The sequence below is a fragment of the Takifugu flavidus genome, chromosome 22 (genome assembly GCF_003711565.1).
Source record: "Takifugu flavidus isolate HTHZ2018 chromosome 22, ASM371156v2, whole genome shotgun sequence".
Lineage (NCBI taxonomy): Eukaryota > Metazoa > Chordata > Actinopteri > Tetraodontiformes > Tetraodontidae > Takifugu > Takifugu flavidus.
In genome coordinates, this window is record NC_079541.1 from 41354 (window position 1) to 66527 (window position 25174).

Sequence of the window (25174 nt, forward strand, 5' to 3'; positions counted from 1 at the left end):
TGACAAGTTAGCAAAATTCTTTAATTCAATCAGACAGAAGGTGAACAGATCCAATCCAGGCATCCAGTTCTGATATAAAACCAATAAAAAGCATCATGCAAGTCCTGGAACACGACACATCGACACCTCCTCCGTCCTCCTCCTCATTATCTTTATCATAACCTTTCGGTCTTGTTCAATTCTTTATTTGAAGTTTTACTTCGATGGAGAACAGGATGATCAGAGGGTTCACCTGTATCCTCAGAGCTAATAAGCTAAAGTCAAATCAACACTGTGAAGGTAACATAGTGGAAGACGATGTCCCCAGACCTCAGCCTGGCAGAGCTCCGTTTGGAACTTTTATCACACTGGGAGGAGGAAAACCGGAACAATACTTTACGTTTATGGGACGGTGACGTGGAACGGACTGCCGGGAACATTCTCGTCTCCCCACTTGACAATGAGGATGTAGCTGCCTTGCTCCTTGACCGTGTAGGTGACGTTGTACATCCTGTTGCCCATGTGTTTGACATACACCTCCTCACAGGGTGCTTTTGGTCCGTGAACACCCACCATCAACATGTTGGTGCCTGTGAAGACACGTACTTAGCTTGGGTGGACGCGCCCATCTGTTGTTAGCTTTAAGAGGTGCTACTGCCTCACCTGCTCCGCTGCAGTCCACCGTGAACGAGTTCTTTTGACCAATGAAGGCCTTGGACAGGCCTGCACCTCTCAGGAGGACTTTACTGGCATCTGATGAGAACTTGGGAAAGGAGGCGAAGGCAGCGCTTGCTGCTGATGTCTTGCTAACAGTTTCCACAAGGACGGAGGAGGTTTCATGAAGCCCGTGTCCACTGGAAAGATGAGGTCCTGCCGAGATATTTAAAAGCAGCTCTAAGATGATTGGGGAGCTCTGCTTATCCGGATGTGAAGCTTGATAACTCAGGCTAGAGGGTAGAGAGTTAATCTCTTCTGGAACCAGCATCATCTGCTTTTAAAGAGAAGAAGGCTCACCTGAGACCTTGGCCTTGAAGGGGCTGCCTACAATGTGCTGTGGTCCCCCGTACTTGATGGAGATGAGGTAGTTTCCAGGAGCCATTGGTGTGTAGGACACCTTGTAGCCTTCAGGACACTCCTGAAAGTCCATCTTTACTTTGGAAGGCCCGTCAATGGTCACAGACAGAGCTCCTGAACCAGCGTTACACGTGTTGACCACGAAGTCTGATGCCAGGCCTGACGGAGGACATGTTACCAGAAAAATGAAGTTCCAACTTCCACCCAGAGTTTAAGGAGAGAAACAAAGATTGCTGAGACTGGTTTGGAATGATACCAGTGGTCCCTCTCTCCAGTCCAGATCCAAAGGCAGAGACCAAGCCCGGGTCTCCATCCTGCCCTAGTTCCCCAACTCGGATCTTGAAAGGACTTCCAGGGATGTGGCTGCCATTTAAACGGACGTCAATGGAATGAGGTCCGTTTTCTCGTGGGACGAATCGGATGGCCTGTTGGTCTGCAGAAGAAAACCCCAGCTCGAGTCTTAATGAAGGAAATTCAGCCAGAAATCCCAAAGTTCTGAGCACCAGAGATTAGAATGCGGAGGTACCAGGTTTAGGTCTTACCAGTGTCGAGCTCAGTGATGGAACAGTCCTCTGTGGCCCCTGATGGGTTCTGGATCTTAGCATCAATCAGTCCTCTGGCTCCATTCAGCTGGACAGCAAAGGAGGCCTCGTGTCCCACCTTCAGAGCCATCTCCTAATGAAGACCACAGCAGGTTCATCACATCAGTGCTGAGGGGCCTCTGAGCAGCAATCAATAGCCTGTGTTTCCCTCCTGTGGAGCGTTTGGGCCGGCTCTCCACCTGTATACCTGCAGGCTGGTGATGGTGATGCGGCGAGCGTCGTCCGCCAGCGTGGAGATGGGGACGGTGAATGGCGAGTCTGGGATGTGCTCATCGTTAAATTTGATGGAAACTTCATAGTCACCTGGAAAAGGCACATTTGATGTTCACGCTGGTGTTCCACAGGGCACCTCAGGAACTGAGTGGCTGATAACAGCGGACTCTCACCAGGCTCTTGAACCACGTAGGAGACCCCACAAGATCCATCCTTCCTGTCTTCGAAGGTGATCTCAGCCTTGCTTGGCCCTTCGACAGCTATTGAGAGACCTCCTGCGCCGGCCTCTCTGGTCCAGATGCTGAACTCCCCTGAACAAAAAACCCAACACATGACATCACCTCTGCCAACACACATGCAGTTCGAAGGTGCAGGACCCCACCTGGGACTCCAGCTACTCCTCGGTCAAGGCCCGTACCTCCGGCTCGAACCTTGTGAGCCCCTCCTTCCCCAAAAGGGCCCACAGTGAACTGGAAGGGGCTCCCAGGGACATGTTGGCCCCGATACTTAACATTAACGGTGTGAGCGCCCATTTCCTGCGGTACAAAGCGAACGCTGTAGGTGCTGTCCTCTCCTTTAATGATCTCTGCGTCCTCTGTCTTCCCTCCAGGACTCGTCACCTGAGCCATCATCTCCTGCACCCCCGCCTCACCTGAGAGAGGATGAGAGTGGTTGCTGGGTAGGAACGTTGTCCTGCTGGCTTTAGGGAATGTGGGTCAACACAGTGCTGAGCTGGCACCTTCTCGTCCCAGGAGGTCAGTTAAGACATCTCTGAAGGGTTCTCCTCCCACCTGCGTGCTCTCTTCCACCCTCACCTCCCTCGTGGTCTCTCCACCATGGGTTTTGCTGATCTCAGTACGTTCAGTTCTGGTGTAGGTGTGGCTGCTGTGCGTGAAGGTTCTGGTCAGACGCTCCTGAGCCGACACCATGTGGAACCAGTTTCCTATAACACCACAGGAGGAGCCCAAGGCTAGGGGACGAAGAGAGGTAGAGAGCCCAACCGTACGTAATGATGCCACAGCTCACCCGGTATTTTAAGGTTGAGGTCACAAGTGCTGCCCACGGAGGCGATGGGCGGAGCCTGGCGCTTCCTGGTGATGCTCTCCTTCACCCGACCTTCGCCAAACACTTTGATCGTGAACGGACTTCCTGTTTGCACACAACACCCCTCGTTTAAGTGCTCAAAGGTCAACCGAAGAGACGGCACACCCGATGTGACGGCCTTGTACCGGGGACGTGCTGATCAGCGAACTTGATGTTGGTGATGTAATTTCCTGGTTCAGTGGGACAGTAGGTAACTTTACACGTTCCGTCTTCCACATCCTCACAGTTTATGTCCACTTTACTAGGACCCTCAATGGACAAACCGAGACCCCCGTAACCTGGGGGACGATCCAAACCCACTTTAGAATTTCTAGAATTTTCTATTTCATTCAACATCTGAAACCAAATGAACTAAGTGTCAAAGTGTGTTATTTCTGCTGTGAGTCCACAGGAAGTTGAGCTACTCTGTCTCTGACCTGAAAGATTTGCATCACCTGTGTCTCAGCGGTTAGGGATGTGATTCACCTGTGTTCTACGTGTGAGCACTTCGTGTCTGATGCTGAACGAAGGTGTGAATCACCTGCAGTTCTGGTGTCAACAATGAACTCTGCCACTTCAGAGGTGTGTCCTTCTACGAGTCCTTGACCAAAAACCTTCACTTTACTGGCATCTCCAATCTCGGACTGTCCCACCATGATCCTGAAGGGGCTGTTGGTCACGTGTTTGCCGTTCTTCTTCACGCTCACCACATGTTCGCCCACTTCTTTGGGCGTGAACGAGATTCCTGGAGGAGACGTTTCAGAAACAAGAGTTTTGGCCGGTGACCAAATGTTGCTTTTATGGACAGTATTTTAATAACCCACCGATGTGCCTGTTGGGGAGCCTCTTCAGCACGCATGGTTCCTCGTTTCCAGATGGCGCCCTGATGCTGGCTGTCAGGCTCCTCAGATCTGTCTCCATGATTTTCAAGGAAACGTCTGATGCCGTCCCCACATTAAGCTGAGACGTCCTCAGGACGTCGTCACCTGGTGGTCCATCATATCATAACATGGCGTTGTTAGCCTCTCTCAGTCTCTGGTGACATTCGACACGCATGGAAGCATCGGCGGACAGTACCGGTGATCTTTGCGGTGAACGGGCTCCCAGGGATGTGTTTGTCATCAAATTTGACCACGATGTTGTAATCCCCACAGGCGGTAGGAAGGTAGGACACCGCGCACGTCCCATCTTTATTGTCCTTACAGGCGATGTCAGCTTTCGACGGACCCTCGACAGCGAGCGACAGCCCACCTGCGTGGACGGGTGGACAGACCTTACTCAGGAGCTGGAGCTCCAGTGTGGGTCGCAGATGCTGATGTTACCTTCTCCGGTGTCTTTAGTCACAATGGTGAATGTGGCCAGTGTGTTCACCGTCCCGTGAGTCAGTCCAGGACCAAACGCAGACACGTGACCACTGTTAATGGCATCAGCGTAGAACTGGAGTGGACTTCCTGTGAAAGGAAAACACACACTGCAACGTGCACATCTCGCTGCTTATAGAGGAGCGCCCCCTGGTGGGAAAACACACGTCTGTCAATATGGAAGGTGAATCAGCTGTGGCGTTTTAGCCTGTTAGCATTTAAAGTCAATTAGCATCCAGAGCCAGTAGACTGCCGTAGATGACGCCGCCGCTCAACCCTCTGCTGCTCTCACGTTACCTGGAATGTGGCTCCCGTCATATTTGATCTCCATCTCGTGCAGACCGCGCTCGGTGGGCGAGTAGTTCACCGTCACGGTACCATCTTTGTTGTCTGTAATGTGAGGACAGGCGCTTCGGCCAGACGGCATCCGGACCTCACCTAAAAGGCAGACGCAAGCGTTGATGAGATGAGCGCCGCTCCCACAGTTGTGGAGCACCACTGGCAGTCACACCTGTTATCTGTCCTTTCTGTACGGTGAAGGGAATGACCAGGCTGAAGGGCCGCAGCACCGCTTCCATCCCATTGATGGGGCTGGTGGGGTCATCGGTAGCCTTAAACAGAGAGGGGGCCAAACAGCCAGCTGTCAAATGTTGTCAGTGAAGATCCAGTGACCTCTGACCTCCACTCCCAGGCCTGTCTACGCTCCTCCACCCTCTGACCCTTTAGACCCTTTAGAATAATTTTTAAAACCCTTCTTCTGACCTACCAGGTCCTCAGAGGCCTAGCTCCATCCTACCTGGAGCTAGTGACACCTTACCAGCCCAATAGACCGCTCCGCTCTCAGAATGCTGGTCTACTGGTGGTTCCCAGAGTCTCTAGGGGTAGAATGGGGGGCCGAGCATTTAGCTACCAGGCCCCCCTGCTATGGAACCAGCTCCCCTCCCCTCCCCTCCCCTCCCCTCCCCCCACAACTTCAGAAATGATCAAAATGACTAAGGATTCTTTAAGATGCTACGTAGCATTTAGCAACATTACGAGCTTATTAACGCTATGCTATGGGTTGATTTTGCTAACTTACCACCACATGAAACGGACTGTTGGGGATGTTTTCACCCCCAAAACGAATTGTGATGACGTATTTGCCAGGTTCGGGAGCAGTGTAATAAATGTCGAAGGTTCCATCGGCGTTCTCAACCACATCCACATCCAGCTCCGCCCCATCAGGAGTTGTGACTTTACAGGTCACTTTACCTTTCCCAGCAGCCTTTGCATCCACAGTGATGACTGTCTCCTCTCCGATCTGGATGGTAGGGCCAATGCCGGATCCTGAGACAGACATCAAAGCCTTTTTCAGAAATCCAGAGAAGATCAAAGCGGAACAGGCACAGGTGCTTCACTAACCTGGTCCGTGTCCTCCAATTGACACTGCAGGAAAAGATCAAAGAAGAAGAGATTGTGTGATTTGGCTGAAAAAAGAGGAAGGTGAGCAGGTGGCTGGGACCTGACCTGTGACCAGACACTTGCTGGCATCTCCGGTGGGAACGGCATGGATGCGATATGGGGAATACGGAATCTCGTCTCCTCCGTATTTGATGGTGATGGTGTAACGGCCTGTCAGGTCTGGGACATACGACACCGTGTAAGTTCCGTTCCTGTTGTCCCGAATGTGGGCTTTCTTTGGCTTTCCCTCTGGATCCTGTTAGTAGCGCACAAACACAACGCTGTTGTTGGTCCAGTGCAGCGCTAGCTGTATTTGTGACATGTGCTGGGAAATGACTAAAGGACATTTTAGCATCTGGAAGAACCAATCAAGGGTCAGGTTGCAGTGGATGTGCATTAGTGGAGACGGGACTCGATGGTGCCGTGGGTCGAACACAATTCTGTCACCCACCAGAATCTGAACCGTCAGGAGTCCCTCGCCAGCGTCTCTAGCGTCGATGGTAAACTCCACCGGCAGACTGGCTGCAACTCCGGAGGCGTTGAGACCTGGACCGCTGGCCCGGACTTTACTGGCATCATGGGCAGGTAAAGTTTTGATCTTGAAGGGGCTGAAAGGTGGCAGTTTAGGAGGGGTAACCTTTAAATAACTGCATCAACAAATACATAGTTAGTTCCTGGCTCACTGACCTACAGGGGACTTCCTGGTCTGCGTACTTCACACAAACTGTGTACGCCCCGTCGCTAGCAGGAGTGTAGCTCGCTGTGTGACTCCCGTCGTTGTTGTCAATGACGCTGATGGGTTCAGCAACACCTGCGGAGCAAGCAAACGGTCCACAGACGTTCAACAGTGTCTGCTGTCTGACCAAAGCCCACCAAGATACACGAGCTTTTGCTTTCATGTCAAATGTGTTGATATAGCATTTGTTGGCATCTTAGCATAAGTCCTATAATATTTGACTGGTACTGCACCTCTCCAGTAACAGAACTAAGAATGAGTGGTTCTAGATTCCCAGTCTGATGCAAAGCTCTTCCACAAGTTCTCCTTGGTCCACATTTTTCAGTTGAGCGAGACGAGCCGCATGTCAGCCACTCAGAGTCTTACCGGTGGGCCCATACAGCTGGACCACCAGAGGGGCCAGGCCCGCTTTACTGCTGTCCACGGTGAAGGTCTGGGGCATGTGTGCTCGAACTCCCACTCCCAGGCCAGGACCAAAACATCTGACTTTACTTGGATCCACCAGCTCTCGCACTGGAACACTGAATGGGCTCCCTAAAACACACATTTAGGAGTTTGGACTCTTTAAAACCCACGTCGGAGCCATCTGTTGGAAGTCCAGAGTCTAGTCTAGTTCAGACGCCTCACCTGGAATAGGAAGGCCACCAAAGGTGATATTGACGTCATACTCTCCGGGAGTAAATGGGATGTACTCCACGCTGCAGCTGCCATCTTTGTTGTCCTTACAGGACATCTTTGCTTCAGAGGGTCCCTCGATGGCTAGGCCCAGGCCCCCCGTTCCAGCACCTCTGAAAGACAAAGGATCAGAAGTGGAACTGAAGCTTCTTCAGAGTGTGAAGCGGTCCTGTCAAATCCACCTGGTCTCAACGCTGAAGCAGTTTGTTGTGTTGACCAGGCCCTCTTCCAGGCCCGGACCGTAGGCTCGGACTCGACTGGGATCACAGCCCTCTGCCACCGACACCCTGAACGGGCTTTTTGGCAGTGAAACTTCATCAAACAGGACGTCAATCAGGTGCAAACCTGCACACAGGAGAAGGACTTCGTTCAACAGTGACGGACCTTCTCTGGTTTCCATAGGGAAGAACAAAGAGGAACATTTTAGTCTTCATGTCAGCAACACACTGAGCAGCTGTGGTCAGGGCCCGAGCCAGCGTACACCTGCCAAAGGAAGCGTTCACAGCGGCTCACGGGACAACCGGCCACCAGGGGGCATCCTGGAGCACTGTTCTGCTCGAGGCAACTGCATTCATGTTCTATCTCTGAACACGTTCATGGGGAACGCTCCATGAATGTTGTTAAAATGTTATTAACACTTAGCAAGGCGAGAAGATGTGACAACATTCCACTGTTAAACACCACAAGAACAGTTGGGACTTTTAGAATAACTGTTGGTGTTAACGACGGTAGAACACTGAACCGTGCTAGAACCCCGGCAGGTCCAAACCCCGGCACTGCTCTCTCTTGCTCTTGCTACGTGGGGTTTTCAACACTTCTTTGAATGTAACTTGAAAAACTCCAAAAATGACACTAATTTTAATTTTAATTTCAGGAAAGCTTTTTATGATTTAGAGGCTCTGAGCTTCAGAAGAGCTTGTCAGAACTCTTCTGTTGAGTCTAAACTGGAACTGGAGTTGATTTTGGAATCAGACCCTACATCTCTTTATAGGGTTCGGATGTTAGCATAGAGCAGAGCAGCCTAACGTTGATACGACTTTATCTCCTCGTGGTAAGATGACTTCAAGCCTCCTGATATCATCAATTCCACAAATGTTTCAATGTCATCAACGATTGAAAGGGATTGAGTTTCCGATGTGATATCATCACAGTCCTCACCGTCCTCGTAGGGCGTATACTCCACCCTGTACGTCCCGTCGCCTTTGTCCGTGATGTAGGCATCTGTGGTGGCACCTGAGGGGTTGGAGATGCAGGCTTTGATGTGGTCGTGGCCACTCTTGTAGAGGCATCGGGCATCTACAATGAAGTGAGTGGTCACCTCCCTCAGGACCCCTGAAGATGGCAAACGGAAACAATCATTTGGAATTTCTCTCCAGTCCAGACTGGTTCAGATTCTGCTCCAAACATCCACAGACCACGCCCACTACTGTCAATCACAGTGACCAAACGCAGCTTCTGAACCTGCAGAATCAAATCTGAACAGAACCTGAACATCACCATCTGCAGGCCTGAGTTACTGTTCTTACCTCTGGGTTCCACTCCTGCTCCGTAGACCGTCACCCCGCTGGTATCAACAGGTGGGTCAACCAGTAGTTGACTGGGAAAGTTGGGCACAGCGCAGCCCCCATATTTAATAATGATGGTATAGAGCCCTTGAAACGGTGGAATGTAGGTGATGGAGTAGGTTCCATCTCTGTTGTTCTGGACATGAACTTCAGCTTTGGCTCCTGACTCTGAGACTATCTCAATAGTGAGCTCGGCCTCTCCGGCTTTGGAACAGTCCACCGTGAAGGAGCCATCCTCGTTAACTTTCCCTCGCTCCAGGCCTGGCCCGCTCACGGTCACCTTGCTGGGGTCAAACGGTGACTGGACGACCGCCTTGAAGGGAGACCCGGGAACGTGCTGCTCTGCAAAGAGGATGTTGATGGCGTACTCACCGGGCTCGGTAGGTAAGTAGGACACCGAGCAGGAGCCATCGCCGTTGTCCTGACATTCGATCTTGGCCTCACAGGGCCCTTCCACTGTCAGACCTAGTCCACCGATACCAGCTCCCTTTGTGTCAATGGCAAAGGGGGCTGGTTTTCCCACTAGCCCGCCTAGAAGACCTGGACCATAGGCTCGAACCTGCAGGTTAAAAAGGACAACAGTTGAGGCAATCCTACCTGGAGCAGCGATGGACTCGCGGATCAGAAGAGGCCCCAGAGAAACCCACATTCATGAAATGCAAAGATCCTTGTGAGACCACTTGTGATGATCTGGACCAATAAAATGAGTGTAAACCGGTAAGGTGGAACACTGGTCATCAAAGGTTGCCGATCGTGTGTCCCTCCCACAGACAGGTGCATCAACAGGTGCATCAACAGGTGCATCAACAGGTGCATCAACACATCAGACTGAAAGACTTCTGAAAGGTTTGCATGAACTTGATGGAAATAGTGTTTTAATGACCTTTGAAGGGTCGGGTGGCAAGACCCCCTCCACGGCAAACGGACTTCCAGGGACAGGGTTCCCATCGTAGCTGATGTCCACTCTGTAGGCTCCTTCCTCGGGGGGGATGTAGGTCACTGTGTGCACCCCGTTGGTTTCACCTGATTCCAGCTTGCAAGGAATTGGCCTCCGTGATGGTGAGAGGATTTTGACATCCAGGTTGCCTTGACCTCCGGCACCCTTTGTTCTGACCATGAAGTCCTCGTCCTTGCCTACATCCACCTCTTTAGTATGAAACAATACAAGGGGTTTAAGACATATTAGTGTTGACTGCTATTACAGATTTGAGCCATTTTATTGAGTAGCTCCACCCGTCGGGAGCCATGGACTTCTGTGTGTCCAGTCAAAGATTGTCACCTTGAAGCTAAACCCTGTTTCGGGAAACATAAAACTAAGCGAGCTAATTTCATTCTTAGTTAGGGTTCCTCGGTTCTTCCAGGAGGACACTGAGATGCTTCCCACACAGGAGGTGTCACCTCCTCCATCATATTGTGCTCTGGGTCCTCCTTCCACCTGGACAGGCGGAGGGGTCCTAGATCAGCAGTAACCTCCTCCTCAGTGTTCGAGCTCTTCCTTTTCTTCTCTGCTTTATGTGATCTGTTGTGCAACAACACAACTGAACAAATCACTCAAGACCCTCAGATGGGCTTACTGGGACCTCGTTTTAAATAAGTTCAAAGATAAATCACGCTTGGTGGTTATGCTGTCAGAGGAAACGTTAGCATAAACGATAGCATCAATGTACTCACTGCTGTTAAGACCCTGAATGCTGACTTTGCTCAGGTCCAACAGGGGGGCAACACTGACGTGAAATGGGCTTTTTGGGATGGGGTCTCCTCCGTGACAGACTGTGACTGACATGTTCCCCTGATGGTCACAGAGACTGTAGTTAGCATCAGCTCAGCCGTGCACTGGGCGGCTTCGCGTCGTGAGCACCGGACCTGCTGCACGGCTGTGTAGCGCACGGTGTACGAGTAGTTGTGGTTGTCGATGATCTCAAAGTCTCGGACCACGTTGCCTTTGCCAGCGGTGCTGAAGCGGACCTCAGGCTGGGCTTTCCCAGCTCCCTTGGTGTAAACAGTGAAGTGAGTGGGTTTGTTGACCTCGACACCTGGAGTGACACACGATTTTGCCTGATTTAGACAAATGCCACAAAAACTGGATTTGTGCTGAACCAAAGAGCCTCATTCTGGATTTGTGCTTCTGCAAATGCTAAAACTGTGGCAGATTGTTGCTGCTTCACATCCCGTCCTTCCGAACACATCAGCTGGCTTCTCGTCAGTGTGGATCTCCTGTGTCCTCTAACGCGACACCGACCCGTTTAAAGCCCGGAGCTGTGCTGGACTGAACCTCCAGGCACGAATGTACAGAAACGTGTGTACAACCCTGTCTTCGGTACAGACGCACAACGAAGGGAATCACCTGTCTTGTTCAGTCCAGGACCTTCTGCTCGGACTTTAGCTGCATCATGTGACGGCTCCACTTTTATTCTGAAGGGGCTGATGGGAATTTGCTGTTTAAACATTAAACGTAACATGTTTGTTGACAGGAAACAGGAAATGAGAAAGGAAACAGTGCAACTGCGAACACTCACCTGATCTGCAAACAGCACCATGATGGTGTACTGACCCGAGCCGGGGGGCATGTACTTTACTGTAAATGTATCATTGTCATTCTTGATGATATCAAAGTCAATGTCAGCCTCAGCAGGTCCCACCACTCCTGGAGCACATTTTATCCCGATGCTAACATCACCTGTTGCAGATCAAAGAGTGTTAGCATGAGCACCCAGCGTTGGAAAAAGTGCTGTGTTTGGACCGGGTCGCACCCTGTCCGGCCTCGCTGCAGTCCACTGTGAAGTATGTTGGCTCGTTGGCTTTCAGGCCCATCTTCTCCACCCCTGGACCATAAACTTTGACGTTCTCTGGATGGCTGCCCTCGCCAATCATCACCTAAAGAACCACAAACAGAGTCAGGCCGGTCGGTTCTTTGTGGAGATGGAACCTGACACTCACGGTCCAGAGCCGTGTGCTTTTACCCTGAAGGGACTGTTGGGAACGTTGACATTAGCCCAGGTGATGATGATGGTGTGTTTGATGGCCTTGGTGGGAACGTAGACACAGAAGAAGGTTCCATCTCCGTTATCCGTCATCTGGATGTTGAAGGGGAACCCCTCGGCGTCCTGAAACAGCAAAGGCATGCCAACATCTGCGGTCACCGTGTGTCATCCTGTGCACTGAAGAACAGGCTGAGAACACGTGTGAGGACCCATGAACAGAAGAAGCCACAGACAACAGCTGAGGATCGAGTTTCTGCAGATGTTTCAAATGTCTCCTTGGATGTTCCTGGACAGGATTCGCAACTCACTGATTAAAGATGACGATTCCAAAATGAGGTGATTTTAATGGTCCTTGGACCACTATGTGTTTGGTCTCACTGCTGATGTTCTGCTCTCACCTGAGCATACAGCTTCAGCTCCCCTCTGCCAGCTCCACAGGTGTCAATGATGAAATCAGCTGGTTTGTTGATGATGCAGCCCAGTGGCTCCAGGCCTGGACCGGAACATTTGACCTGAGGAGAAAGGAAGAATCCTTCAGAGGGACACATCTGACAGGATTGTCTTCATACCTGAGTGACCCCAGCCTCACGTTCTCTGGGAGGGCGTCATTGGGTGCTGGGAGGACATGTGCCATGAAGGGGCTGTCCTTGATGTCCTCATCATCACATATGACGTGGACAGCGTAGTCGCCCGGTTCAGTGGGCCAGTATCGAACATCACATGACCCGTCGCCTTTATCATCACACTCAATCTTTGCTTGAGACGGACCCTCGATGGAGAAACCTGCAGCCAGAAGAAGCTTCATTTCACAGCTCCCAACAAGATCTGAGAACCAGCACTGACACAGGTGACACAGACAAACCCCGCCCCCAGCCGTGACGTACCGAGCGTTCCCACCTCGGTGCCGATGGCCTCTACCACAAAGTCAGCACTTTTCCCAACCATCCCGATCTCCAGGCCAGGACCCCAGGCCCTAACCTTCTGAGGCCCCGCCTCCTCGCTCACATGGACCTCAAATGGACTGTGCGCACACACAAAACACGTTTTTGTATGATTAAAAACATTTGTTCAGTTGATGAGCGAGACTCAATAAACCAAATAGGTCAGATGGACGTTCCTGCTACTGGGATCTCTCAGGGTTCTTCTTTTGGTTCCTAAATGTTTTATTCCGAGGACACGTGATGTTCTCACCTGCGTGGGACATTGTGTCCTCCCCAGCTGATGGTAACCATATATTTTCCTGAGGTGACGGGAAAATAGCTACACTCGAACATGCCATTGTTCATCTCGGCCACCTTCACAGGCTCGGCGTCGCCCCCTAGAGGTTAGTCAGAAGAAGTCCCGCTGGTGATGGAGAAATGTGACGTGAAGGTGTTTGTTTGGAGGCTTCTTACTGGGTCCTTTCACCGCCACTTTCAGCTCGCCGCTGCCGCTTCCCTTGGTGTAAACTTTAAAATCTGCCACTTCCTTCACTCTGAGACCCTTTGGCTGAAGACCTCGACCCGAAGCCCGGCAAGCATTGGGATTACAGGCTGGGGATGATACGAGTAATCATGATAAAAACAACATTACTATCACTACTACTACTAATAATAACATTATTATTACTACTACTAATAATAATAACAACATTACTATCGCTACTACTAATAATAACATTATTATTACTACTACTAATAATAATAACAACATTACTATCGCTACTACTAATAATAATAACATTATTATTACTACTAATAATAATAATAACAACATTACTATCGCTACTACTACTACTAATAACATTATTATTACTACTAATAATAATAATAACATTACTATCGCTACTACTACTAATAATAACATTATTATTACTACTACTAATAATAATAACAACATTACTATCGCTACTACTACTAATAATAACATTATTATTACTACTACTACTACTAATAAAAACATTACTATCGCTACTACTAATAATAATAACATTATTATTACTACTACTACTAATAATAACAACATTACTATCGCTACTAATAATAATAATAACATTATTATTACTACTACTAATAATAACAACAACATTACTATCGCTACTACTACTAATAATAAAAACATTACTATTGCTACTACTAATAATAATAAAATTATTATTACTACTACTACTAATAATAACACATTACTATCGCTACTACTACTAATAATAACATTATTATTACTACTACTAATAATAATAACAACATTACTATCGCTACTACTACTACTACTAATAATAACAATAATAATAATAATAATCACATTATTATCACTACTACTACTAATAACAACATTAATATCACTAATGTTAATAATAATAACATTATTATCACTACTACTAATAATAACAACATTAATATCACTAATGTTAATAATAATAATAATAATATAATAATAATAATGATAATAATAACAACATTATTATCGCTACTACTAATAGTAATAACATTATTATCACTAATAATAATAATAATAATAATAACATTATTATCGCTACTACTAATAATAATAACATTATTATCACTACTAATAATAATAACAACATTAATATCAGTAATTATAATAATAATAATATTAATAATAACATTATTATCACTACTACTAATAACAACATTAATATCACTAATAATAATAATAATAATAACATTATTATCACTACTAATAATAATAACAACATTAATATCACTAATGTTAATACTACTAATAATAATAATAATAACATTATTATCGCTACTACTACTAATAGTAACATTATTATCACTACTACCACTAATAACAACAACAACAATAATCGAGTGCGGACAGACGTGGGGGGACCAATCACGCGCTGCGTTAGTCAGCTGATCACTGAAGCCACTGGCTGAGCTGAAAGAAGGAAGCAGCAAAGCTAAAGATGAAGGAGCTGCAGAAGGTTCCTCTTCAGACAGACACACCGAGCTGTGATGAGATGACGACAGAGCGAGAACGTCAGTTAGAGCAGGAGGAAGAACTTCCAGGGGAAGGTTGAGGGAAACGTCCAAAGCGGCTCAAACCGGGCAGCACCGACGGGGCCTGGTGACTGGGATGATTGTGTGTCAGCATGTGATGGTGAGTGTGTGGACAAGAAGAAAAAGCTGCACATGCTGAAGCTACAGAGCATCTTCCAGGAGTCAAAGGTCAGTGGTCAAGGTGGAGACACCAGTGGAGTCCAGTCCCGCCTTTACTAACTTGGTCTCCTGGGTTTGGGTGGAGTTGGAGGCGGGCCTCTCTTTATCTTGTCCGGGGGTGAAGTGCGGACGGACGGAGGTCCACACTCCACCGGAGACCCAGGAGGCGGGACGCTCTGTCGAACTGAAGGAAGCAACAACAGGGATGAAACAACTACACAAAGGACACGGTGACCTTCACACTAGCCTCAAGTCAGGTCAGGTCCATTAGCCTCAGGGTCTGACGGACACGACACCAAAGGAGGTCCCGGTAGTCAGGGTACACTGTGTCCTGCTGTGTTGCAGAAAATGTTTGAATTCCAAAATCAAAGCTTCAGAACATCAGTTGAGGCTCCTTAACCACATCAAGTTCACAGGTGTGTATCTCACACCTGTTCTCTCTGAAGAGGACCACCAACCAAAACCACAAGGTGAAGCTTCTTCTGATGGCTCAGATGATGCCAGAGTCACATGACAGTGAAGGGGCGGGGCTAACAACAGCCCATTGGATGGGTGATGTGTTTAAATCATTAACATCTGCAAACGTTATTAGTTCATGAGCTCCACATGAGGACGCAGCAACATACCCTCTGAGATGTGGACCGTGAAGGGGCTTCTGGGAATCTGATGGCCAGCAAAGGTCACATGGACTGTGTGTGGCCCCTCCAGGACGGGAATGTAAGTGCAGCGGAAAATACTGTCCCCTCTGTTCTCCAGGACGATCTCCACGGTGTCACGGCGTCCGTTTGAATCAACGATAATCACGCCCACATCTCCAGCGCCGGCTCCTGGAGGAGGAACAGCAACAGTGAGTGGAGGACAGACCTGAGGACACGTGACGCCAGCCGGGCCGGCGGTTTGACCGGCCGTCGTGTGGCGCCACACTGGCGAAGGTGACGTATGTTGCTGGGCTGGTTGAACTTTTAAACGCGGATGATGGTGGTTAACGCTTGGCCAGGTGGTTGTTTTACGATGGTCATTCTTTTACTCTTTGAAACGTGACGTGCTGAAAGCTCGATGACCAGGAGACAGACGCCATCCTGGAGACCTTCAGATTCACCTCCTACAGTGGAGCAAACGGGATCCTGGACACAACTGTGGAATTCTGTCCTTCGCCACAGCATTCAGTGCCAGGTTTGCATGAACTTCATGGTGCATTTCATAGGATGGAGAAGTGAGTCTCCTCTACCGGCTGACAATTTTATATCGAAGCACAGCTGAAGGTCTGGATGCCTCCATCTTCAAAAAACTGAGCAAGAAACATTTCACTTAATATCTATAATATATAAACTTTCAATATGACCTGTTGCACATGGGCTGCGATTAATCAACGTCTTCAATATTACTGCTCTTCAGAAGTGCTTCAGGTCCACTGTAGCCTCAGAAATTAAAGAAATTTGGACTTTTTTTAAATGAGAAAATAAAATGTAGCCCAGGACCGTCCCAGTCCAACCAGCACAGGAAGACTCAGGCCCAGGCCGGCTCTGGATGAGGTCCAGGTGTCGCTCATACCTTCTTCCACGCGATCTCATTACCTGCTGTGTAAATATCAAAGTAGGTGGGTTTGCCGGCCACGTTCCCCGTCTGCTGCAGACCCGGTCCTCGGGCCTGGACACGGGTCGGGTCACCCATGGCCTTTGATACATTCACTATGAAAGGACTTCTGTCAATGTCCTGTCCTGCAAACAGCACCTTCACCTGGAGGGGAGGGGCCAAAGATTCATCAACACAGGAAGAGGAGGATGAGCAGTTCAGCCCCATTTTTGAGCCGTATCAATAAAGGTTTCTACGGCGACGAGCTGGTCTTACTTGATGAAACCCCTCCACTTTGGGCAGATAGACCACTGAGTAGGTTCTGTTCTTGTCGTTGTTGGGGATGACTCGGGCCTGTTGGACACAATTAGCATCAACTAGGTTTCACCTGCTAGGTTTCACGTCCTTACCTCCTCTGTGTGACCTTCTGGGTCTTCCACATAAACCAGCACTTCACCCAGTCCGGCCTCCACTGTCTCCACCAGGAACTCTGCTGGTTTCAGAACCATATTACCTCGAGGTTCCACACCTGATGAGCAACAGAAAACAACTGCTCATTTTCAAATGATGTCGCTCCTTAACTTTGTTGGAAGATGGAAAAAAGGAGGATTTATTCTCCTCCTTTCATCGTCTACTTTCATCATCTGCCTCGACAAGACAACAGCGCGAGTTATCTCAGGTCAGTGAATCGAAGTTCTACTAAAGATGTGGGATCACTGGGTGAGGGGGCTTGCCTGGTCCGTAGGCTTTGGCCCTCTTGGGGTGCAGCGTCTTTGCTCTCAAGGGGGCGCCAGGCTTCAGTTTAGCTTTTGGAAACTGGGACAGATAGGTCATGACGGAGTGCTCATCCACGTTGGGATCCACAATCTCCTCTGGTGCGATGACCTGAAGAAGGATTGAACTAAATCAACATGTGAAAGGACATTTGTACCAAAGTGTGGTGTGATATTGGCAGGGCCAGTGACCTTTGACCCACACCATAACCTCTATTCTAAGTAGTGACCTATTCTGCTCCTTTTAGGCCAGTGACCATGGTTCCTGGATGTTGACCACACGCCAACGGACAGCCCTGCTCTCAACAGCCGCTTGTTCTCCTCTAATGTTACATTCACACCAAAAAGCAACAACATGGGACACGGTCATTCGCATCAGCCAGGAACGACTTGAAGCGACCCAAAGAGCAGGTCTTGCTTTTCCTCTTTTCTCACCCAACTGCGAGTGTCCCTCACGTTTCTCCGGCTCCTCTTACAATCAGAAACTGTAAGGAACACAAACAACATCACATCTCCCTCTGAAGACGACACAACCTGCCACCACACTACAATGGGAAGAGCTTTGTGCTCGTTTACTTGCACCGAGAGCAGCATCTGCCCAGATGCCACAATTCCAATAGCTTCTTGTACCCGTTATATTTGCTGGTGGTGTCTCTATATACACAAAAATTAGCTCATAAATAGACGGAGAAGACTGGAAACCAGAGTCAGAATCGGCCAGAGACCCACAGACAGTCTTGGCAGTGTCCACCTCTTCTGCCAGGGGGTGTTCAGGATAGGGACTGATGCTTACAGGGCGGGGGGCCACTTGAGATATATAGTGGCAAATATATGTTAAAGTACATGCCACGGTGTTTTGGACCGGTGAAGGAAAGAGGGCAGATGTTTTACATTTGGCCCAACGTGCTGAGCCAAAGAAGCCAGATGTACCAAAGAGGTCACAGCGGATCATCAACTCGTTGTAAAAGTTATCAAATTCAACGGCATCCAGGCTTTAAAGTCCTCCAAACGCCTCAGTGAATAATCGTCACAGTACACGTCAGACCTTTTAAATCTGACTGTCATCAGCATAAAACTCAAACAGAATTCCCTGTTTCCTAAGAATGGAGCCACGAGGCACATAGAGAACCAAAGAGGAACTATGTCTGAGCCCTGTGGGACCCAAGAGGAGAGCGGAGCCGTGGAGGGTGCAGAGTCACCATGGTTACAGGTGCTACCTGTGGCTGACAGGTGCCATGAAACTGCTTTTAAAAGGCTCTTCCCACCCTCCACTCCTTTCCTGGTCCATGCACCCGTCACGTCCTGCCATGACTACTGTAACTTACCTCCCTAAAGTCTGTCCATAACCTGCAACCAGGGCAGAACTCTGCTGCTGGTCTAACCTCTAGAACCTCCTTTGGTCACATCACACCTGTCCTGCAGCAACCCCAGCGGCTCCCTAACAGAAGGTGCATCATCAATAAGCACCTCTTCCAGTCCATCACCAACCGGACCCCTCCGTGCCTCTCTGATCTGCCCCACATCCCCACACCCAGCTGCTCACTCAGGTCTTCCAACAAGGAGCAGCGTTAGCCAGTAAAGGTTTCATCCCAGATGTGTGATACCTGTGGAACTCCCAACCAATCATCAGCCTGCTGCATGGCCTCTCTGGCATTCTCCACTGGCTGACTGGGATCCCATGTTTCCCAGTCTGGACAGAGACCTGAAGACACAGTTTTACATAGTTAGCGTCACCGTGGTGTGTTTGTTGCCACTGGCAGCAACAGTTGGACCAGGACGGCAACTGTGATGGTTCCGGAGCTCTGCTGTTGCAGCACGTTTGCACCCACCAGGGGCACAGTTGTCCACCAGCGCTCCCAGTGCCTTCCCATCCCTCCAGTCTCGGTGGAAGTTGGAAATAGGAAGCTGAGGAACTTTGTTCTGGATCCAGCCGAGCAGACGCTGTTTGGGGGTCAGTTTCTTCGCATCTTCATCGTCCTCATCCCCCCACATGGGCATGGAGATGGAGTAGTGCAGGATCAAGGTCCAGATCAGACCCAGGATCAGCTTTAGGTTCCCGTCCACAATGGCTTTGGAGTCTGAAGGAAACATGGAAATAAAGCAGATTTAAATCCGATGATTCATAATATCCTAATATCTGCAAGTCCTCCAGTACCTGCAGGTACCGAGCCCACCCCAAAGGTCCACTCAGGGGAGCTTGAATGAGGAACACATGGCACACACAACCAAACACACACCCTGGTACTTCTATCACTGTGAGGACCTGCGTAGTCATAATACGTAGGTCCCTTATCCAAACCCCAAATAAAAGGTTCCTGAAGGTTCTGCATAGCTTCTCGGCATCGTTTTCCTTCACAGAAGGGCTCGTCCTTGATGTTTCAGTAGACTGTCAGTAGGTTCCCGCTACAACTGGCCCTGGCCCTGCTCCTGGCCCTGCTCCTGGCCCTGCTCCTGGCCCTGGCCTGGCCCTGGCCCTGGCCCTGGCCCTGGCCCTGGCCCTGGCCCTGGCCCTGGCCCTGGCACTGGCCTTGGCCATGACCCTGACCCTGGCCCTGGCCCTGGCCCTGGCCCTGGCCCTGGCACTGGCCCTGGCACTGGCCTTGGCCATGACCCTGACCCTGACCCTGGCCCTGGCCCTGGCCTGGCCCTGGCCCTGGCACTGGCCTTGGCCATGACCCTGACCCTGACCCTGGCCCTGGCCCTGGCCCTGGCACTGGCCCTGGCCCTGGCCCTGGCCCTGCTCCTGGCCCTGCTCCTGGCCCTGGCCCTGGCCCTGGCCCTGGCCCTGGCCCTGGCACTGGCACTGGCACTGGCCTTGGCCATGACCCTGGCCCTGGCCCTGGCCCTGGCCCTGGCCCTGGCCCTGGCCCTGGCACTGGCCTTGGCCATGACCCTGACCCTGGCCCTGGCCCTGGCACTGGCCTTGGCCATGACCCTGACCCTGGCCTGGCCCTGCTCCTGGCCCTGCTCCTGGCCCTGCTCCTGGCCTTGGCCCTGGCTCTGGCCCTGGCCCTGGCCCTGCTCCTGGCCCTGTTCCTGGCCTTGGCCCTGGCTCTGGCCCTGGCCCTGGCCCTGGCCCTGGCCCTGGCCCTGGCCCAGGCCCTGCTCCTGGCCCTGCTCCTGGCCCTGCTCCTGGCCCTGTTCCTGGCCTTGGCCCTGGCCCTGGCCCTGGCCCTGGCCCTGACCCTGGCCTGGCCCTGGCCCTGGCCCTGGCTCTGGCCCTGGCCCTGGCCCTGGCCCTGCTCCTGGCCCTGCTCCTGGCCCTGCTCCTGGCCCTAACCTTAAAGGACACTGCTGGTACTTCAAATGTTGTGGTACTAAATATGTAGAAGAGCTGTTCACAAATGCTGCTGCTGAATCCAGAGGAGGGCAGGAGCACTGATGATCATGTGATCACTGCTCACTGTTGGCAATCTGGGACGGGCCACAAGGTACTGCAGTCTAGTACCGGAGTACTGCAGTAGTACTACTGAGCTGCAGTACTGTGGGTATTTAAATATGTGGAGTACTGCAGTAGTACTGCTGAGCTGCAGTACTGTGGGTACTTAAATATGTGGAGTACTGCAGTAGTACTGCTGAGCTGCAGGACTGTGGGTATTTAAATATGTGGAGTACTGCAGTAGTACTGCTGAGCTGCAGTACTGTGGGTACTTAAATATGTGGAGTACTGCAGTAGTACTGCTGAGCTGCAGGACTGTGGGTACTTAAATATGTGGAGTACTGCAGTAGTACTGCTGAGCTGCAGGACTGTGGGTATTTAAATATGTGGAGTACTGCAGTAGTACTGCTGAGCTGCAGTACTGTGGGTATTTAAATATGTGGAGTACTGCAGTAGTACTGCTGAGCTGCAGTACTGTGGGTACTTAAATATGTGGAGTACTGCAGTAGTACTGCTGAGCTGCGGACTGTGGGTATTTAAATATGTGGAGTACTGCAGTAGTACTGCTGAGCTGCAGGACTGTGGGTATTTAAATATGTGGAGTACTGCAGTAGTACTGCTGAGCTGCAGGACTGTGGGTATTTAATATGTGGAGTACTGCAGTAGTACTACTGCTGAGCTGCAGGACTGTGGGTATTTAAATATGTGGAGTACTGCAGTAGTACTGCTGAGCTGCAGGACTGTGGGTATTTAAATATGTGGAGTACTGCAGTAGTACTGCTGAGCTGCAGGACTGTGGGTATTTAAATATGTGGAGTACTGCAGTAGTACTGCTGAGCTGCAGGACTGTGGGTATTTATACTGTGTTGCTTTAAGTACTGACGAGTGTCAGCTGCTGCTCAGACAGTTCACAGCAACTGTGACTGCAGCTGACACACACACTCACACTCACAGTCACAGTCACACCCCCCCCCCCCCACACACACACTCACACACACACACACTACACCCCCCCCCCCCAACACACACACTCACACACAACACACACTCAAACACACCCCCCCCCACACACACCCCCCCACACACAACACACACACACACACTCACAAAACCCCACAAACACACAACACACACACACACTCACACACACTCACACTCACACACCACACCCCCCCCCACACACACAGTCACACTCACACACACACACCCCCCCCCACACACCCCCCCCCCCCACACACCACACACCACACACACTCACACACACTCACACACACACTCACACCCACACACACACACACCACTCACACTCACACACACACCCCCTCACAGTCACACACACTCACACTCACAGTCACACCCCCCCCCCACCCACACACACACACACACACACACACTCACACACACTCACACACACACACTCACACTCACACACACACACACTCACACTCACACACACACACACACACGTGCACTGATACACACACACAGACAGACAGAGACACAGTGATAAACATACACACACACACGTGCATGCAGTGATACACACACACAGACAGACAGAGACACAGTGATACACACACACAGACACACACACACACACGTGCATGCAGTGATACACACACACAGACAGACAGAGACACAGTGATACACACACACAGACACACACACACACGTGCATGCAGTGATACAGACACACACACACACACACACACACAGACCTCGGGGGTCACATGACTGCTGGGGGCTGATGGGAAACTGAAGCGCTCTTGTTCTATTGGAGTGTGACCCTCAGCAGATCTGGACGCTCCGACAGTCTGGCGTGTTGTCATGACGACGTCACGGTCGGCGCTGGTTGTTGATACTTGGACCGAGTCGGGATCTAACAGTGTTCCGTCTCTGGACACGTTGGCCTCAAGACCTACTGAGCTGAACCATGACCCGACCTGCCACTGGGCGATCCCTGCACAGGACCCAGGTTGTGGGTTTGACGCCACTGTTCTGTTGTCCGGCAGGATCTTCGGTCTGGATCCAGTCTCAGGTTCCTGGGCTGGGTTGTGTACAAATGTAACACAATGGTGACTCCAGCAAAGGTTCACAGGTGAAACACCAACAGGGTCTAGGTAGGTCCGTCTGAGACCGGCTGCCAGACCCACTCAGCCCCGGAAACTCATCGTCTGGTTATTGATCAGATCATCTAGGTCCTAATCTGCCCCAGGTCCTGTCGTGGACTCGGTAGCCCTCTTTCTGGTCCCTCAGTCTATTTTTAGCAGCTGTGTGAGCTGGAGCTCAGCTGTCCTGCCATCAATCAATCAAAGCCCCTCCCCCAGGCAGAGCTCGCCGTCCAGATGTGCTCAGATGTTCCTCGTCCTTAAAGCCAATCAGTGATCAATCAGACGGCCGACGGTTCAGGTTTCAGGCTGCTTCAGCTTCACACACACTCATTGTGTCACACACACACACTTGCTTGCTCTCTGCCTCATCATCATCACCACCATCATCACCTTCATCACCACCATCACATCATCATCACCACCACCATCACCATCACCACCATCACCGGCAGCACCAGCAGCACCACCAGCACCGGCAGCACCAGCAGCAGCACCAGCACCAGCAGCAGCAGCACCACCAGCAGCACCGGCAGCACCAGCAGCAGCAGCACCACAGCACCGGCAGCACCAGCAGCAGCACCAGCAGCAGCAGCACCACCAGCACCGGCAGCACCAGCAGCAGCACCACCAGCACCGGCAGCACCAGCACCACCAGCACCGGCAGCACCAGCAGCAGCACCACCAGCACCAGCACCAGCAGCACCACCAGCACCACCAGCAGCACCACCAGCAGCACCACCAGCAGCACCACCAGCAGCACCACCATCAGCACCACCAGCACCGGCAGCACCAGCACCACCAGCACCGGCAGCACCAGCAGCAGCAGCACCACCAGCAGCACCACCAGCACCACCACCACCACCACCATCATCATCACCACCATCACCATCATCACCTTCATCACCACCATCCTCACCATCACCATCATCACCACCATCATCACCATCACCTTCATCACCATCATCATCACCACCATCACCTTCATCACCATCATCATCACCACCATCACCTTCATCACCATCATCACCACCATCATCATCATCACCACCATCACCATCATCACCTTCATCACCACCATCACCATCATCCTCAGCTCACACCTTCTTCGACTCACCGATCGACACCAGTCTGATGTGCTCTCTCTCCAGGAACTCCAACGCCACTGACACGTTCTCCAGCTTCATCTGCCGGAAATTGGGTCTGCAGTGGTACTTCCGGTACATCTTCTTCTGGCTGAGGACCTCGAGCAGCCCGATGAGCCTCAGGCCGTCGCTCAAGTCCTTCTGCAGGTCCGCGATCCGCTTATTGACGCACTTCAGATGCTCGTTGCACCAGCGCGTGAACGTGTTCTGTTGGATCTTCTTCCAGGGCGCGTCCTCGGCCAGGTCCTTCTCCGTGGCCGGCATCTCCTCCTCCTCCTCCTCGCAGTCGTCCAGCTCGGCGCCGCTCGGGTAGAAGTTGGGCGGCAGCTGCGCGTCCAGGAAGCTGCTGTTGCTCGTCATGGTGCCAGTGAAGGATGTGGGACAACGCGGGACAACAGCTGGGACAGCTGGGACAGCTGGGACAGCTGGGACCTCTCCGACACACGCAAAGACCCCGAGCTGGGGAGTCCGGAACTTCTGGAAGAAACTTTGACAGGAAAAAAAGGTTCCGCGGGTCGTGCGGACAGACGCGCTGTGTGTGTCCGGGATGAGGCTCCAGACTGCGGCTTGAGGTTTAAAGAGCTCAGCGTCACCGCGATGGACTCCCAGGAATGCTCCGATCATGACCTTATTCCGAGACACTGTCGCTCCCGCTGATTGGACCAAGACGGGACAAAGGGCGGGGTCAGAGCTCGGTCACAGGCGGGGCCACGAACTGTCTCCAACACCTCCGCGTATTTTTAGAGGTTCCAAACTGGGAGAGAGTCCCGCACAAGACCTCACCGGAGGCAGCCAGCCACAGCACGGGACACGAGCAAATCATCCGAATATTCCCGTGATTCATATAAAAGTCCAGTCTGACCAGTTTGTTTTGATGAATTTCTTGTGGCTTCCCCCGTCCGAGGGCTTCTTCAGTTCTTCGTCCTGTGTCTCTGAACGTCCACCAACGTGAGCGGCCCGGCTCTGGCGCCCCGACGCCCCCACACAGACTCATGGAATGCAACGAATGTTGAAATCCAGTTTAAAATGATTTTAATGTCAGTTCAAATACAAAACAAACAGAATCTTTACCGACGAACTAAATCTTACGGACGTCTGGCCACTTGCTAAAAGTTGCACAGCTGCGTGAAGTTGAACCAGTTTGGTCCAGACGTGTTAGCGGAACTTAACAACAAAAACACCAGCAGAGAAGGTGCTAGCCTGTTACTCCCAACTTAGACGTTAGAGGTACAACGACTGGGATATCCTACGACAGTCGGCTAACACTTGACAAACTGTCCCTAGCTTTGTTTTAGAAATAATCAAATTCATCTTTACTATTAGC

At 50.8% G+C, this 25174-nt stretch overlaps 1 protein-coding gene across 3 annotated transcripts; it reads right to left on the reverse strand.

Moving 5' to 3' along the window:
- flncb (filamin C, gamma b (actin binding protein 280)) lies at positions 1 to 24598 on the reverse strand. Of its 3 annotated transcripts, XM_057022387.1 has the most exons (48): positions 23823 to 24594; positions 19048 to 19296; positions 18823 to 18920; positions 17180 to 17330; positions 16856 to 16974; positions 16722 to 16799; positions 16448 to 16610; positions 15500 to 15700; positions 14935 to 15057; positions 13104 to 13241; positions 12901 to 13027; positions 12594 to 12730; positions 12299 to 12492; positions 12108 to 12221; positions 11689 to 11832; positions 11479 to 11602; positions 11245 to 11405; positions 11073 to 11163; positions 10592 to 10761; positions 10400 to 10517; positions 9612 to 9874; positions 8690 to 9287; positions 8322 to 8495; positions 7346 to 7508; positions 7116 to 7276; positions 6855 to 7022; positions 6440 to 6563; positions 6204 to 6360; positions 5819 to 6008; positions 5714 to 5737; positions 5391 to 5638; positions 4824 to 4923; positions 4610 to 4750; positions 4274 to 4402; positions 4029 to 4202; positions 3776 to 3937; positions 3493 to 3696; positions 3098 to 3250; positions 2895 to 3017; positions 2608 to 2811; positions 2251 to 2520; positions 2042 to 2179; positions 1843 to 1958; positions 1596 to 1728; positions 1310 to 1486; positions 994 to 1212; positions 643 to 849; positions 1 to 569 (listed from the first exon to the last, which is right to left on the reverse strand). In XM_057022387.1, exons 1-48 carry the CDS (start codon positions 24472 to 24474, stop codon positions 382 to 384), a joined length of 8460 nt encoding a protein of 2819 aa, XP_056878367.1. In that variant the 5' UTR covers positions 24475 to 24594; the 3' UTR covers positions 1 to 381. The 3 variants fall into 3 exon arrangements, 2 of the variants coding, with proteins under 2 accessions (XP_056878367.1, XP_056878368.1); XM_057022388.1 differs by lacking the exon at positions 14935 to 15057 and having other exon boundaries at positions 23823 to 24593; XR_008948246.1 differs by lacking the exons at positions 1 to 569; positions 643 to 849; positions 994 to 1212 and having other exon boundaries at positions 1346 to 1486; positions 1835 to 1958; positions 23823 to 24598.
- Between the last annotated feature and the right edge of the window lie 576 nt (positions 24599 to 25174).